Source organism: Pan paniscus, chromosome 18 (genome assembly GCF_029289425.2).
Source record: "Pan paniscus chromosome 18, NHGRI_mPanPan1-v2.0_pri, whole genome shotgun sequence".
Lineage (NCBI taxonomy): Eukaryota > Metazoa > Chordata > Mammalia > Primates > Hominidae > Pan > Pan paniscus.
In genome coordinates this window covers 65,635,487-65,653,865 of record NC_073267.2, presented here as the reverse complement: position 1 = coordinate 65,653,865, position 18,379 = coordinate 65,635,487, and the positions used below count along the sequence as shown (strand labels likewise).

The 18,379-nt window shown below is 36.0% G+C and overlaps 1 protein-coding gene across 7 annotated transcripts in view; it reads left to right on the top strand.

Annotated features, from left to right (window-relative positions):
- The window catches only part of LOC100992578 (uncharacterized), a 214,537-nt gene that overhangs the window by 16,921 nt on the left and 179,237 nt on the right, over positions 1-18,379 (top strand). The window contains exon 1 of one of the 7 annotated variants that reach the window (XM_055100608.2): positions 15,362-16,228. The exons of 3 other annotated variants lie outside the window; for them this stretch is intronic. Coding sequence is in view for 1 of the 4 variants with exons in the window: in XM_063597593.1 (XP_063453663.1) it covers positions 16,120-16,228 (109 nt within the window). In the remaining 3 variants the exon portion in view is untranslated. Of the gene's footprint in view, positions 1-15,361; positions 16,229-18,379 lie in introns of those variants that run through there. 3 more of the 7 variants (XM_063597593.1, XM_034940207.3, XM_034940206.3) reach the window with 3 other exon arrangements.

The window sequence follows — 18,379 nt, the reverse complement described above, 5'->3', positions numbered from 1 at the left end:
AACACTTCCCAACTTAATCTATGTCACCAGAGAACCAAAATCAGACAATGACATCATAAGAAAACTTAAAGCCCGTATTCCTCATGAATATAGATGCAAATTTTTGAACAAAATATTAGAAAACCAAATCCAGCCATGTATAAAAGGGATACACAATGATCAAGTGGGATTTGGTCAAATGATGCAGAAAAGGCATTTCACAAAATCCAACAGTTCTTTTTCTGCATCAGTTGAAATGATCATGTGGTTTTTGTTCTTTTTTCTATTAAGATAGCATATTACATTGATTTTCAGATATTAAACCAACTTTGTATTCCTGGGATAAATCTCACTTGATCTTAGTGTATCCTTTTTATATAAGAGAGCTAGTGTCCAACATGATGACTATAGTTGGTAACAATGTGTTGTATACTTGAAAATGGCTAAGATAGTAGATTTTAAGTGTGCTCATCACACTAAAAATGGGAAGTATGTGAGGTAATGCATGTTAATTAGCTTGATTTCGCCATTCCACGATATATATATGTGTTTTAAAACATCATGTTGTACACCATAAATTTATATAATTTTCATCAATTTAAAAAGTAGTTAGAAAAAGAAATGCAAGACTAATACATTCAAAACTATAAAATTTGGCCAGCTGCAGTGGCTCACACCTGAATCCCAGCACTTTGGGAGGCTGAGGTGGGAGGATTGCTTGAGCCTAAGAGTTGAGACCAGCCTGAGCAACATGTTGAGACCCTGTCTCTACAAAAAAATTAAAAAATTAGCCAGGAGTGGTAGCACATGCCTATAGTCCCAGCTACTTGGGAAGATTGAGGTAGGAGGACTACATGAGCCAGGGAGGTCAAGGCTAAGTGACTCCTGATCATGTCACTGCACTCCAGCCTGGGTAACAGAGAAGACCCTGCCTCAAAAACAAAAAAAAACTACAAAATATTGTTGACATAAATTAAAGAGGATCCAAATAATTGGAAAGACATCTCATGTTAATGGGTTAGAAGACTTAACTAATAATGTTAAGAAAGCAATACTCCACAAGTTGATCTACAGATTCAGTGCAATTTCTATCAAATCTCAGCTGGCTTTAAAAAAATTATCAGGCTGATCCTAAAATTCATGTGAAACTGTAAGGGACTCAGAATGGACAAAACAATACTGAAAAAGAAGAACAAAGTTAAGGACTCACACTTCCTGATTTTAAAATGTACTGTGAAGCTAAAGTAATGAAGCCAGTGTAATACTGGCACAAGGAAAGCTATTAAGAGACATGTATAGATCAATGGCATGGAATTAAGAGTCCAGAAAGAAATCCTTACTTTTATGGTCAATTGATTTTTGACAAGGATATCAAGACAATCAGACAGAGAAAAAAATAGTCTAGATTCCTACATTTTAAGGAATCAATCGAACCTCTACCTCACACCAAATGCTGAAATTATTATATCTCGAAATTGATCATAGACCTAAATTTAAGAGCTAAAACTAAAAAAAAAAAAAAAATCTCATAAGAAACCATAGGAATAAATCTTCCTGTTATTGGGGCAATTGGTTTCTTAGATACAATGCAATAAGTACAAGTGACAAAAGAAAAATAGGTAAGTTGGACTTCATCAAAGTTAAAATCTTCATGCTTTAGAGGACACCATCAAGAAAGTAAAAAGACAACCCACAGATGGGAGAAAATTTTTTTTATTATACTATAAGTTCTAGGGTACATGTGCACAACGTGCAGGTTTGTTACATAGGTATACATGTAAACCATGTTGGTTTACTGCACCCATCAACTCATCACTTACATTAGGTATTTCTCCTAATGCTATCCCTCCCCCAGCTCCCCACCCCCTGACAGGCCCCAGTGTGTGATGTTCCCCGCCCTATGTCCAAGGGTACTCATTCAATTCCCACCTATGAGTGAGAACACGTGGTGTTTGGTTTTCTGTCCTTGTGATAGTTTGCTCAGAATGATGGTTTCCAGCTTCATCCATGTCCCCGCAAAGGACATGAACTCATCTTTTTTATGGCTGCATAGTATTCTATGGTGTATATGTGCCACATTTTCTTAATCCAGTCTATCATTGATGGACATTTGGGTTGGTTCCAAGTCTTTGCTATTGTGAATAGTGCCACAATAAACATATGTGTGAATGTGTCTTCATAGTAGCATGATTTATAATCCTTTGGGTATATACCCAGTAATGGGATTGCTGGGTCAAATGGTATTTCTAGTTCTAGATCCTTGAGGAATCGCCACACTGTCTTCCACAATGGTTGAACTAATTTACACTCCCACCAACAGTGTAAAAGTGTTCCTATTGGGAGAAAATATTTTTAAATTATATGCCTGTTAAGGGACCTGTATCCAGAATATATAAATAACTCTTATAACTCAATAATAAAAAGACAAATAGCTCAATTTAAAAATGGACAAAGGATCTGAATAGACATTTCCCCAAAGAAGATATACATATAGCTAGTAATGACATATAAAGATGCTCAACATTCTTAGTAAGGAAATGCAAACCAAGACCACAGTGAAATACCAATTTACACTTACTGGAATGGCTATAATAAAAAAGAAGACAATTATAAGTTCTATTGAGGATGTGGAGAAACTGGAACCCTCATCAATTGCTGCTAGGAATGTAAAATGATACTGCCTACCAGCAAACTGGAAAACAGTTTGATAGTTCCTCAAAAAATTAAATATACCTTACAGTACAACAGTTCCACTTCTAATTGTATACCCAATAAAAATGAAAACATATGTCCACATAAAAACTTAATCTTCTTAGCAGCATTATTCATAAGCGAAAAAGTAGAAACAACCCAAATGTCCATCAGTTGATGAATTGATGAATAAAATGTGGCATATCCATACAATGAAATATTATCCAAAAGAAATGAAGTGCTGATACATACTACAACATAGATAAACCTTGAAAACATTATGCTAAGTGAAAGAAACCAGGCACAAAAGACTAGGTATTATATAATTCCATTTATATAAAATGTCCAGAATAGGCAAATCTATAAAAACAAAGTGGATTAGTGGTTGCCTAGAGTGGGAAAGGGGGAGGATGAGGGAGTTTCTGCTAGTGGGTGTGGTAGGCAGAAGATGTCCACATTTTAATTCTAGAACCTGTGAATATGTTACCTTACATGACAAAAAGAACTTTACAGATGTGATCAGGTGTGCAGGCCTTGAGATGAAAAGATTATCTTGAATTATCCACTTGAATATTTAATCACATGAATGTTAAAACTAGAGAACTTCTCCCAGGTTTTGTCAGAGAGAGAAATGTTAATAATTAGATACAGTGTTGCTGGCTTTGCAGATGGAGGAAGTGGGGGTCATCAGCCCAGAAATGTGGGTGCCTTCTAGAAACTAGGAAAGGCAAGGAAATGAGTCTTTCTCTATAGCCTCCAGAAAGGAATGCAGCCTTGCAGACACTTTGGTATTTGCCCAGTGGGACCATTTCAGACTCCTGACTCTAGAAGTCCAAGATAATACATTTGTATTGCTTTAGCCACTAAGTTTGCAGTAATTTGTTGTGGTATCCATGGAAAACTAATGAAATATGAGTATGGGATTTCTCAGTGATGAAAACATTCTAAAATTATGTAGTAGTGATGGTTGCATAATTTTCTGAATATGCTAAAAACCATTAACATGTACACTTTAAGTGACTGAATTTCATGGTATGTGAATTACATCTCAATAAAGCTGCTTAAAAATAAAGAGCAGTGAGGGACAACTTTAAGCCAGCTAATGTATGTATAATTAGAGTTCCCAAAGGGAAATCAGGAAAAAAATAAGAGTCAATAAAGAAATAATAAAAATTTTGAATTTTGATGAAAACTACAAATCCATAGATCCAAGGATCATGGTTGCATTAGTCTGTTCTCATGCTGCTAATAAAGACATACCTGAGACTAGTTAATTTATAAAGGAAAGAGGTTTAATTGACTCACAGTTCCACATGGCTGTGGAGGCCTCACAATCATGGCAGAAGGTAAATGAGGAGCAAAGTCACATCTTACATGGCAGCAGGCAAGAGACAACTTGTGCAGGGGAACTCCCCTTTATAAAACTATCAGATCTCATGAAACTTACTATCATGAGAACAGCGTGGGAAAGACCCACCCCCATGATTCAATTACTTCTCACCAGGTCCCTCCCATGACATGTGGGGATTATTATAATTCAAGGTGATATTTGGGTGGGGACACAGAGCCAAACCATATCAATGGTGAACCCCAATCACAAGAAATTTGAAGAAAACTACACTAAGTCTCATTATAATGAAACTGCTCAAAACCAATGATAAAGAGTAAATCTTACAAACAGCTATGGAATAAGGATGCGTTATGTACAGAGAAAAAAGATAAGGATTAAAACCAATTTCTCTTTGGAAATGCTACAAATGATAAGACTGGATCAATATCTGAAAAATACCAAAAGAAAAATACTTTCAACCTAGAATTATATACCCAGAGAAAATGTCTCTCAAAAATCTAGACAAAATAATCACCTTTTCACACATAGAAGACAGAATTATTTATCAGCAGTAGACCTGTACTCCTAGAAATTCTAAAGAAAATCTTTCAGGCAGAAGTAAAATAGCACCAGTGGAAATAGGTACCTACAGAAAGAAATAAAGAACACCAGAAATGACAACTACATTTCTTATTTAAACCTCTTTAAAAGACAACAAATAATATTAGGTTGTGCAAAAGCAATTTCGATTTTTAGGTTTTGCCATTACTTTTAATAGTAAAAGCTGCAATTACTTTTGCACCAACCATATAATGTGCCGTGGAGTGAATATTATAAGTAAAATATATGACAAAATGGAGTTTACAGCATAAGTAAATATATGACAAAAAAAGTAGGGGGGAGAAATGGAAGTATATAATTTAGGGATCTTCTATATAAACCAGTATCACTTGAAGTTACACTGTGGTAGGTTAAAGATGTATACTATAAACCCTAAAGCAACTACTAAAATAGCAAAACAAAAGTTATAGATAATAAACAAAGGAGATAAAGTGGAATAATAAAAATAATCCAAAAGTATGCTGAAAAAGAGGAGATAAAATAATAGAACAAATAGAAAATGAATAGCATGATGTTAGACTTATTTAACCATATCAATGGTTAACCTTAAATGTACATGGGATAAACACTCTGATTAAAAGGCAGATATTATCAGATTGAATAAAAAACAATAAAAAATATATGCTGTCTACAAGAAACAGAGTTGAGTTTAAAAGTAGAAAGACGAAAAAAGATATACCATGCTAACACTTATCAAAAGAAAGCTGGAGTGGCTAATATTAGAGAAAGTAAATTTCACAGCAAAGACTATCACCAAGGATGAAGAATGTAATTTCATAATGATGGAAGGAGAAATTCATCAAGAAGAAATAATAATTCAAAACATTTATGCACCTAATTACACAGACTCAAAATGTATACAACAAAAATGGACAGAAATTAAAGGAGAAATACACAATTATAGTTGGAATGATCAACACTGCTTTCCCAGTGATTCATAAAATAAGTAAATGGAAAATTAGTAAATATATAAATGACTTGAAAACCACTATCAACTAGACTTCCCTCAATGACATTTATAAAACACCTTACTCACAAGGGACAGAATACATGTTCTTTTCAAGCATATATTCTAGACCATAAAACACATTTTTACACATTTAAAAATTAAAACCATACAAAGTATGTTTTCTAACCACAATGGTATTAAATGAGAAATAAGCAACAGAAAGATGTATGGAAGATCTCCAAATTTTAAAAAACTAAATAGCATACTTCTTAGTCACCATAATCAAAGAAGAAATCAAAAGATAATGTAGAGAATATTTGAACTAAATGAAAGTGAACATATACTAAAATTTGCAGGATGCTGATAGAGCAGTACTTACAGGAAAATTTATAGCATTAAAGAAAGGTCTCAAATTAATAACCTAACTTTCCATTTTAAGAAACTGGAAGAAGCTAGGTGCAGTCTTGCATGCCTATAATCTCAGCCACTCAGGAGGAAGGAGGATCGATTGAGCCCAGTAGTTTGAGGCCACCGTGTGATCATGCCTGTGAATAGCTACTGCAGTCCAGCCTGGGCAATCCAGTGAGACCCTATCGCTTAAAAAAAGGAAAAGAGAAGGAAGGAGAAAAAAGGAGGAGGAGGAAAGAAAAGAAACTGGAGGAGTAAGTTAAACTCTCAAAGTATGAAAAAGGGAGGAAATAATAACATACCAGAATGTTTCAGAACAGATATCAGTGAAATATTAAACAAAAGAGTAGAGGGAAATCAATGAAATAAAAAACTGCTTTTTAAGAAGATAAGTAAAACTGCTAAATCTCTAGCCAGAATGAAAAGGAAAATATATAGGACACAAATTACCAATATCAATAATGAGAGAAGTTACACCACTACAGATTACACTGATATTAATAGGGATGAGGGAATATTTTGAACAACTTTATGCCAATAAATTCAACAATTTAGATTAAATGGACAAATTCATTCTAAAAGACTCAAACTAACAAAGCTTACTCAAGAAGAAATAGATAGCCTGAATAATCCTATATTTATTAAAGAAATTGAATTTATAGTTAAAAACTTTCCATGAAGAGAATGACAGTGAAGCCCAGGTGGCTTCACTGAGAATTTTACTAAACTTTTAAGGAAGAAAAAATAACATTTCTTGTCTGGAAAATTGAAGAGAAGGAAATACTTCTGACTTCATTCTATGAGGCCAGCATTAGCCTGATACCAGAACCAGACAAAGACATTACAATAAAAGAAAATTACAAACTAATATTCCTCATGAATATAGATGCAAAAATTCTAAGAAAAAGGAACTCATAGTTCTTTACTAAAAGCAAAACCCTAATGCCTGTCTTAATTCATTTGAGGTTTTTGGTAGAAAGCCACATGCATTTATATTTCTACTAAAGTATATACTATAGACATGCATTTTGGTGTTTGATGTTTTTATAAGAAACTGATTCAGTGTAAGGAAGCACTGGAACATAAAAAAGCCACAAACAGAAATGGCTTTGTCCCCAGGGAGCTTTTTCAGCTGCCTTCGCTATGTGTAGATAGGAATTTGGTCATTTCTGCTAATATATCATTTAATTTATTTGACAGTCTGAATAGGATTTAACTTTAAGGTAAACTCAATTCTTTGTTTCTTTTGGCAATCACTTTTATATTTTTTAATATCAGAAGTTATTACCTCACTTAGTCCTAGGATTTTAATTCCTCTATGACTATTCTAGAATATTTTTAATTTATGATATTTAGACAATATTTCACTTACCTTTGTCTTATTTCTCTTGAGCTCTGTTAAGTTTTACACAAATGAAGGTAAAATAAGTATACCATATCTACATTTTAAAATTGATAGGATTTATATTTTATATTTTGCTGAGGACCCAATATATTAAAGAAACTTATTCAATGCTTTATATTTGCCTATGTATTTTTCATAATATATATATATATATATATATATTTTAAGATGGCGTTTCATCTTGTTACCCAGGCTGGAGTGCAATGGCGTGATCTTGGCTCACTGCAACCTCTGCCTTCTGGGTTCAAGCAATTCTCCTGCCTCAGCTTCCCAAGTAGCTAGGATTACAGGCATGCACCACTGTGCCCGGCTAATTTTTGTATTTTTAGTAGAGATGGGGTTTCACCATGTTGTCCAGGCTGGTCTCGAACTCCTAACCTCAGGCAATCTGCCCGCCTCAGCCTCCCAGAGTGCTGGGATTACAGGCGTGAGCCACAACACTCGGCAATAATCTTAATAGATGAAATTTTATTTATTTATTTTTTGAGACAGAGTTTCACTCTTGTCACCCAGGCTGGAGTACAATGGCGCGATCTTGGCTCACTGCAATCTCCACTTCCCAGGTTCAAGTGATTCAACTGCCTCAGCCTCCCGAGTAGCTGGGATTACAGGTGCCTGCCACCACACCCGGCTAATTTTTGTTTTTCGTTTTTTGTTATGTTTACTAGAGGCGGAGTTTCACCATGTTGGCCAGGCTGGTCTTGAACTCCTGACCTCAGGTGATCCACCCGCCTCAGCCTTTCAAAGTGCTGGGATTACAGGCGTGAGCCATGACGCCTGGCTGATGATAATCTTTACTCATAATATTATGAAGCAAATATATGTTATTCATATATCGTTTTACTATAAATATTTTGGTTAACTTTTGAATTTATGCTAGTCTATCATAAATCTTCAACTAACTGTGTTATTTAAAGGATACACACAGTAATATTCTTGATCCAAAGGGGGATAAATGATTTTATTTTGTTATGTTTTAGTCTTTATGTTTGTTTTAACTCTTCTTTCTGACCACATTATGTACTTTTAAAAAATAAAGATTCTAGCAACATTACTAAGTTCCTGCTAATATTATTGTTTTTTTAATATCACCACTTTTAATTTTGAAACTCATGTAAGTTTTATACTAAATTAACTCACAAAATCATATGGATTCTATGAAAAATATATTGCAATTTATTGTTGCAAATGTATTATTAACACTATTGGTTCAGTAATTATTTAAATAAGATTATGTCATGATTAAACTATGTGTCACTTAAGAGAGAAGCAAAAAGCTGTTTGGTGAGATATAGAAAATTTTATTGTGGTAATTCAGAGTACCTTGATTAGGCATGGAGATAATAAACAAATTAAGGATATAATTGGAGGAAGTGCCACCTTTACATAATGGCTCTGCAAAGATTATATTCAAATAATTATCCTTCATTTGTAGGCTGAAAAAATAATTAAGATAACAAATATGACCCTAAAACTGTTTTAGAAAATTACTACTATAACAACAACAAAAATCATCCTATTTACAAACAATAATAAAAATTATTATTACTCCTAGTACCACCATTTGTTGAGCACTTATTTTGGGCCACTCATTGTATCCATCAGGCAATATATACTTTATTTCATTTAATCCTCACCTCAGTACTATGATTTAAGAGATACTATCCTCATTATACAAATGTGGAGCAGTCCCTCTGTTTTCTTTTGTGGAACCATATCTCCTCTATTGTTTATCCGTATGGTTCAGGTAGGGTTACCCCCAACCCCAGATTGCAGAAGGGGCAACAAAGCTGAGGCCTGGCCTATTTAAGAACCTCATCCCACTGGCCACAATGTTGCTTTAATGGACACATGACCTAAACTGAGCCAGTGAGTCTTTTCCCAAGTCCGTTTCTGGAACTATTGTTATTTACAGTAACAAATGGCTTATCCTAGACAAGACTGCAGCAATACACATGGAACAGGATGTGAGATTCAATTGCTAGTATACTTGTACTAATAGCACTTATGCTCTAAAATTATGGCAGAAGGCTGAAAACATTCATAGGCACGCCTGAGCCCTGCCCCTGTAATTCATGTGGGCTATGTAAAGGAAACGATTACAGTGCTACCTACTTCAGCCTCATACAAATATCAGTGAAATAATGTTTTTTATATTCAGAGTATATTTTATTTCTGATACACATTAAAATAAACACATAACTATTAAGAAAGCTTTATGTACCACCTAAAATGATTTCATGTCTTTCAGTGGTCTACATACCATATTTGGGGAAATACTGGACTAGAGAAGATGTCACATTTTCCTGTGTTGTTTAGAGTGCTGCTTTTGTTTGTGCATTTGTGTTTAAAGTAATGTCTTTACATTTATAGCATAATACCTCCCTTCAAAAAAAAAGTCACTATGAGCTACTGTAGGGGGAAAAAGCACACCTAGAGGAAGGAAGAAACTTCTGGATTGTATTTTTAGCTCATATTTTGAGCCAACATAGATATGAAGCAGTGATGAGGTGTTTTTGCACATTTAATTACGTTTTTCTCTTGTAATCTATACCATTTCTCTACTTACCAGTAGCTTGGGTAAAAGGAGGCTACATCCTCAAGTCTCCAAGTTAGAATGTCTTTCTCTGACTCTTCCTGTTCAAATAGAACCTTTTGTTTTTGTTCCCTTTTGTTAATTCTCATAGACTGAAATCGTGAAGTCAGGCTCACGTCTGTTTTGTTTACTACCAGATCTGCAGCACCATGCCAGTGAGCAGCACAGAGTAGGGGCTCAGTGAATATTTGCTGAATGAATGAATGAATGAGCATTCATACAAGGGTTTGTCAGGTGGGCAGGTCAAATATTATAATGGCTGACTTAGGCAAGGAATAGTTATGAGATGTCTTTAATGTCATATTTTCAGTGACAGAATTGGGGCTCATAAGTACTTTTCCCTTTCACAGTGTTGATCCTTGAAATATGTTTATTGAAGAAATGAGTTAATGAAAGAACAATGTGTATTGTTCCTTAAAGACATTCATATTTTATTGGATGTTAAAGGAATATTTTAAAGAGAGACAAACTCCCTTTTTGGCTTAAGGTTGTTGGAAACTAAATAGGGGTGGAGGAGGGGACAAGAGGACAGAATGGGCAGATTTAAAATGAAATGTGTTAAATATCTTAGAAGTAACTAAACATATTATCTATTAATAGTAATTTAATCATAAAGTAACAGTGAATGTCTTAAACTAGCTCCAAAATCAGTTTTTGTCTTTGTCATAAAAACGTGATTAATAAGAAACTCATCTCATCCTGGAAAATGGTTCTCGTAAGATATGTATTTTGGTACACAATGCACCAAAACATTTGTTTCTATTTACTTTGAAAAAAATCCCCTTCAGAGATAGCATGTAGAGAGCAACCATCTGTTCAGGATGACACTTTTGAATTGCTGTTTTTCTGAACTCTCCTGACTCTGTAAATGTTAATTTAAAAAATATAGATTGTTTTCCTCTTGTATCAAGTTCGTTTATCAACTGTGTCATAAGGATATACTTATATCGTAGTATACATTAATAACAATTAATTGGCTATTGAGTAACAAACTGGAACCCTAGAGTTGCTGAATTCAGTTGCTGTTTTTAGTCTGCCGTCAGACTTTGGAAAAGTAATTAAATGTGTCTTACCTTTCCCCAAAATAGCTTTGAATGTTCATGAAATTAGGGGCAACTCAGATGCTGTTTAGCTAGTTAGGATCCTAGTAGTGCTGGGCTGAGGTACAGTAGAAGGTGAAGGAGAAGTATGTGTGGCAGTGATCTTAACTCCTATACCCACTACTCCAATTTGACCCCTAAGGCTCTGATACTACACGAGTGGAGGTAGATCCAACTATCCCAGTAGATCTAACTTAACCAACTAAGCATCTCTTCTGGGTGAAACTATATTGTCTCAACACTGATACAGAGTTTTAAAGGACTATCTTCGTGTGAATAATCTCACAAAAACCTCAATTCAACCATGGAGGGCAATGAAGCAAGTCTTATTATCCTATCAGTTTTATTTTACTGGTGGCAAAACTGAGGCTCAGACTGACCTCAGTCTGATTTGATTTGATTTGAGGCCATGTAATGATTGGATGGTAGAGCTGGGACCTGAACTCATACATTCTGATCCCTCTTTATATTACATTAATTCTTTGATTTATCTGGGAAAAGACATTATAAGGAGTTAAATGAAGCTATATATTTCACTTATAGTTGGCAGAGTGTTAACTCCTTCGACTCTCTTGCAAGATTTTGCCTTCAGTTAAAATCCTTTTACTTAAGCAAAATGACATCAAACAAAACCATCTTTATAATACGTAATATGCATGTGAAGAACAAAAGAACAACAATCCTGGTTAGAATAAAATATTTTGTGTTTCATTACAGAGCAATTTTGAGAGCAAATAGAAATGATTATGGGCCGGGCGTGGTGGCTCACACCTGTAATCCCAGCACTTTGGGAGGCCGAGGCGGGCGGATCACAGGGTCAGGAGATTGAGACCATCCTGGCTAACATGGTGAAACCCCGTCTCTACTAAAAATACAAAAAAATTAGCTGGGCATGGTGGTGGGCACCTGTAGTCCCAGCTACTCGGGAGGCTGAGGCAGGAGAATGGTGTGAACCCGGGAGGCGGAGCTTGCAGTGAACCGAGATCACGCCACTGCACTCCAGCCTGGGTGACAGAGCGAGACTCCATCTCAAAAAAAAAAAAAAAAAAAAAAAAAAAAAAAGATTATGAACTGGCCATTTTTCCTGTTACCTTATTTGATGGTATTTCCTTACCCAATCTTCAAGGTCTCCCCATATAAAGAAAGCAGGGTAACATCTGGATTTCAGAGAAAATTAACCACTTTCTTAAAGCTGTCCAATTATTCTGTTAGAAGATGTCATTATTAAGACATTAAAATGGAAGTACCAGTGGTTCCTTCTTGAGATCCCATTGGAATGAGAACCTTCTGGATTCTATTCTGCAGTGTTGTTTTTGTAACTTTGGACACATTTCTTTTAACCTTTCCCACTCATCTAAAACATGTCTCATAGAGTTTTATTTTGAGTTTAGAAAGACTGACATTTTTGGATTAAGTGGTGGGACAAATGGAAATGCTGTTCCTAAAGAAGCTTGGAGGTAGTGAAATTATTTTATTGTTTTTTTCAACTTTCTTCTCAGGAAGGTCAGGGAGCATTTTAAACAACTGATAAGTAAATGGTTGTTTATTTATTCATTAAAAATTTGTTAAGTACCATGTACCAGGCCATGACCAGAACCTTCTTCTGCTCCCTGGTGCTGTGCTGTCAGATGATGCTTCTGAGAACTCAACAAAGACTTTATCTCCATTATGGAATGTGAGTGTACAATGGCCATTTGCAAGAATTTTATCTTGCTGTGTTGTCAGAAGTAGAATTTTCTGTCTCTCAGTGTATGATTAGTACTTAACCATATCCTGCCTTATTACTATTAACTGTTTCACATGCATTTGCTATTAGAAAGTAAGGTCCTTGAGGGAGGAAACCATGGCTTATTTCTCCATTTCTCTACTCAGTAAAAAATAGGAGTGAGGGAGTCTTTACCTGGGGGTCCGTGGATGAAGGGGCTTCACATAACTTGCAAGCTTTCTGAAATTGTGAGAAAAATTATTTTTCATGTGTAGTTTTCTATGAACAGGGCCCATCATTTTTATTAGATTCTCAAAGGGGTCAGTGGCTCAATGGTTAGCTACTATAGATTAGTCACTCTACTAGGCTTATGATAAATATTTGAATGGTAGAAACTACAGGAAGACAGTTATTATCTTGATGTATGAGACAGCATTGTTATGATTGGAAGGCATGCCTTTTGGATGGCTATCAGTTTCCCAGCACTGAAGATAGTAAGTTAATAGCTGGATACCCCATCAATTATAACATTGTTGGGATTTTGACCTACTCTTTCTGTTCTGTGATTCTATGATAATATCAATCTACATTAGAGAATACTTCTAATTCTTCACCATTCCCCATCTCCATTTTTGTATGACTCATTCTTTGAACTATTTATACATCTAAAGAAGCTTTTTGTTTATTTGTTTTTTGAGACGGAGTCTCGCTCTGTCACCCAGGCTGGAGTGCAGTGGCGTGATCTCGGCTCACTACAAGCTCCGCCTACCGGGTTCACGCCATTCTCCTGCCTCAGCCTCCCAAGTAGCTGGGACTACAGGCACCCGCCACCACGACTAATAACCAGAGGCCTAGAAATCAGGTTTTGAGAACCATGGCCCTAAGGATATGTATGAAATACTGAATAGCAGGTAGGGAGCTTGGTATGAACTCAAGAAAATAAAGAGAATATAGAATGGTTTTTGAGGTGAGGTTAAAAAAAAATCAGAAGATAGTAGTTGACAAGCAGGTTGACACAATTGCCAACAGATTAAACAGAGTAGCATTAATTGAGTACTAAATTGAGCTAGTTACCTTTAAATTTAGGCCTCTAAGCAATTTTAGTTTGTGCTGCAATTTCACTACTTTCATTCAAAGAAATTAGGACAATGCAACTCCAGAGATGAGTTTCAGAAGTGCAAAGTGGTCAAACCACATTTCGTTTTCAGGTACATTCACTTTCGGGTATGTACATATACAAATTTGTGCATGAGTATATACATGTATGCAATATGTTCATGCCTTGATACTCATGAACATATGGATCCATCCACATGAATATATTTATTTATACATATACCAGTTGTAAGGATTATTAAACATAGTTAATAGAAAATTTTCACTTGTAGGGAAATAGAGTATGTCAAAGTAGTTGAATAATAGGTGAAAAGGATATTTTAGGTAATATATCAATGCTACTTTCAGGGTTAATATCAAACAGCAACACAGGATATATAAGGAACTGAGTACAGGTAGAACCCAAGCTGACAGTGTCATACCAAGAGATAATTTAGGTAAGAGAAGTCCAAAAGATATTCATTGTAATCTAAAGGAAATTGGCTATGTTATATGCTCCGGTTTTCCTTGGAAAAGCGTGGTTGTTAAATCATCATCACTAACAGCTCTACTTTGTTGAGTTAGGCCTGGGGCCCTTTAATTAAATGCTTCCTCAAAATGTTTTCTGGTGATCTTCTGAGCTGGCTGTTTTATTTACTGTTTAGCATTCTGCAAAGTCTCAGTTAGCATCCTTTAGCTGTGCATTTTTGATGAGTGTGGCATTACTATTTTTACATGGGTTTTGTAAACTCCTTTGAGGAATGCCGGAGTACATGGAGAGAAGAAGATGGTGGTGAGCTTCTTCCTTTATTTAATTCATCCATTCCCCAATCTCACAGAGACCAGTATAAAGCTGTACCTATAAAAGCTAACTGATTTGCCAAGTGTTTTTGCTCTGAAGGGACATCACTTATTTTTAGCAACAAAGAAGTGTTAGGAAGGGGAGGGAGGCATACCTCAGAAGGACAGATCTGAAATGAAGCCCAGAATACTGATGAGAGTAGAGTGTAGAACAAGAGTGTCTAGTGAAAGGTTGCCGAAGGGGAGAGTGCAGATCTAAGGTTTTGGATGATTGCAGGAAAGCTTCTATTAAGAGTTCTGTTAATAGAAAATTTAGGAAATGTTATTAAAATTTTTTAAGGGAATCTAATAAAGGAAAGCAAGATATGGCAAACTGAGCTGGTTGCTTAATTTGTTCAGTAATCTGCAATTTATTTTTAGATTGAGGTAAACTACTAACATATTTATTGAGCAACTATACTTGTACAAAGCGTTGTTCTAGGAAATGTGTGTAAAGGATGGCAGGATAGTATGAAAAAATACAAAATAAGGTCCGTGTTGTTAAAAAAAATGTAGGATTCTGTGTGTTAGAACTCTATTGAGTGCTTTCTGTATATTATTCTATTTAATCTTTGCAACAATTAGAAAGTAAAATTATCCCTATTTTGCAGATGAACAGTCTGAGAGAGAGGTTCTTTTCCTTTTTTCTTTCCTTCCTTTCTTCCTCTTTTCCCTTCTCTTTCCTTCAACAAAGTTAGACTCAAATATTAATAGAAAATAGTGCTTTCTTCCAAGGTTTCACCTTTTCTAAAGGTAGCAGAATTATAGCTATGTAATAAGTGCTATCATAGAGGTATGAACCCAGTAATATGGGGGATCAGAAGAAGAAGAATTCAATTCTGCTTGGTTATATCAGAGAAGGCTTCCTGAAAGAGGTAATATTTGAGCTGAATCTTAAAGGATAAGAAGGAGTTTGCCTAGTAGACAAGAAGGATAAGGCAGTAACAGCAGTGTGGCAGATACCTCTGCCTGCCCACCCAATACCAATTACCTTCCTTTTGGCAGAGTTGAGATTTTGCTCAAGTGTCCCCTCCTCTACTTGACCCAAGGGAGAGTGACTCTATCCCTGCCTTTAGGAATAAGGAATAAGCACTGATTGGTCTAAGATAATTATGATAGGCCCATTCCTCTTGTTTGATTAGCTTAGGGAAGTGGGCATATGAACCAGTTCTGGCCAGTGAGATATAAGAAAAAGTCTGCTGGGAGGGCTTTGGAAATGTCTCTTGACCTTAAGAGGGAAACATTGGAAGAGGTAGCTCTTTTATTTTTATTTTTTATTTTTGTCTCTAGGCATTGCTGTGCTGGGAAGGAATGCTTAAACCTGCCACAGCCATGTTGTGATTATGAAGGGAGCCAACCTGAGGACAAATCACATTTTCTGAGGATGGCAGAGCAAACAGATGCAAAGATCCTGGGTCTTTGATGGCATTGTTGAGTTGCTGGACAGCTTCCCTACTTTTCACGTTCCTATGACACAATGTTATCATCATCCTTGTTGTATCAGCCAGGGTGAGCTGGAGTCTTCTATAATGGTCTCCTCACTGATAATAGAGCATGTGTAGAGGCATAGGGCTCAGAAGGGTCACAGGGCACTTAGAAATCGCCAGTAGTTCATCATGACTGGAATGCAGGATATTGTGGAGTGGAGTGTGATGTGATGGCTAGAGCGAAAATGAAATAATGGGCAAGGCTTAGATCATAAGAGCCTTATATGTTAAGGGTAGACATTTGGATTTTGTAAATAATAGGGAGTCATTGAAAAGTCTTAAGCATGGTAATCGTATAATTAGATTTGCAATTTAGAAGTGTTAAAAGAAAAACTTCAGCCGAATTAAATTTAAAGGAGTTTAATTGAGCAATGAACGATTCGTGAATTGGCCAGCCCCCAGAATCACAGCAGATTCAAAGACACTCCAGGGGTGCCTTGTGGTCAGAACAAATTTATAGACAAAAAAAGTAAAGTGACATACAGAAATCGGAAGTGAGGTACAGAAACAGATGGATTGGTTACAGCTTGACGTCTGCCTTATTTGAACACAGTTTGAACACTCAGCAGTCTATGACTGGTTGAAGTATGGCTGCTGGGATTGGCCAAGACTCAGTGATTGTTAGAGGCACATACTCTGAAGTTAGGTTTTCAGTCTTGTCTACCTATTAAGTTAGCTTGCAGTTCATCCACAAGGACTCAAATATAGAAGTACAGAGTCCTTCTCAGGCCATATTTAGTTTGTTTTAACAGAAGCATTCCTCTGAATACAGTGTGAAGGACTACAGAAGGTAAGACACCAATGTCATTCAGCTCAGGAGCAAATGGATTCACATACAGGCTGGTCTCTCCCCATTATTGTTCCATTTTGGCTTGGAAAGACAGCAGTTATGACAATATGTGCTAAGTGGAAAATTAGAGGAGCATCTAGAATTTCATGGAAGAAGAGTGTGTTGGGGATCATGGAGGATTTCAGTGAGCAGATTGGATTTGAGCTGAACACTGAAAAAGACTTGGAAAACATGGGGGAGTGGAGTGCAGCAAGAAACAACAGGGAAGAATGGCAAGTTGAGCTGAAATGGAGGGTTTTATGGGAGGAGAATAAAACTAGAGTGGTCACTTGCAACCAAAATGGCAGAGAAAAGAAATTAAACTTTATCCTGGTTCTGCCACTTAGCAGTTATGGAACATTAGGCTTGATAAACTTGTTTCCTTTTTTTTAATATATATATATATTTTTTTCTTTCTTTTTTTATTATTATTATACTTTAAGTTTTAGAGTACATGTGCACAATGTGCAGGTTAGTTACATATGTATACATGTGCCATGCTGGTGTGCTGCACCCATTAACTCGTCATTTAGCATTAGGTATATCTCCTAATGCTATCCCTCCCCACTCCCCCCACCCCACAACAGTCCCCAGAGTGTGATGTTCCCCTTCCTGTGTCCATGTGTTCTCATTGTTCAGTTCCTACCTATGAGTGAGAATATGCGGTGTTTGGTTTTTTGTTCTTGTGATAGTTGACTGTTTACTGAGAATGATGATTTCCAGTTTCATCCATGTCCCTACAAAGGACATGAACTCATCATTTTTTATGGCTGCATAGTATTCCATGGTGTATATGTGCCACATTTTCTTAATCCAGTCTATCATTGTTGGACATTTGGGTTGGTTCCAAGTCTTTGCTATTGTGCATAGTGCCGCAATAAACATACGTGTGCGTGTGTCTTTATAGCAGCACGATTTATAGTCCTTTGGGTATATACCCAATAATGGGATGGCTGGGTCAAATGGTATTTCTAGTTCTAGATCCCTGAGGAATCGCCACACTGTCTTCCACAATGGTTGAAGTAGTTTACAGTCCCACCAACAGTGTAAAAGTGTTCCTATTTCTGCACATCCTCTCCAGCACTTGTTGTTTCCTGACTTTTTAATGATTGCCATTCTAACTGGTGTGAGATGGTATCTCATTGTGGTTTTGATTTGCATTTCTCTGATGGCCAGTGATGGTGAGCATTTTTTCATGTGTTTTTTGGCTGCATAAATGTCTTCTTTTGAGAAGTGTCTGTTCATGTCCTTCACCCACTTTTTGATGGGGTTGTTTGTTTTTTCCTTGTAAATTTGTTTGAGTTCATTGTAGATTCTGGATATTAGCCCTTTGTCAGATGAGTA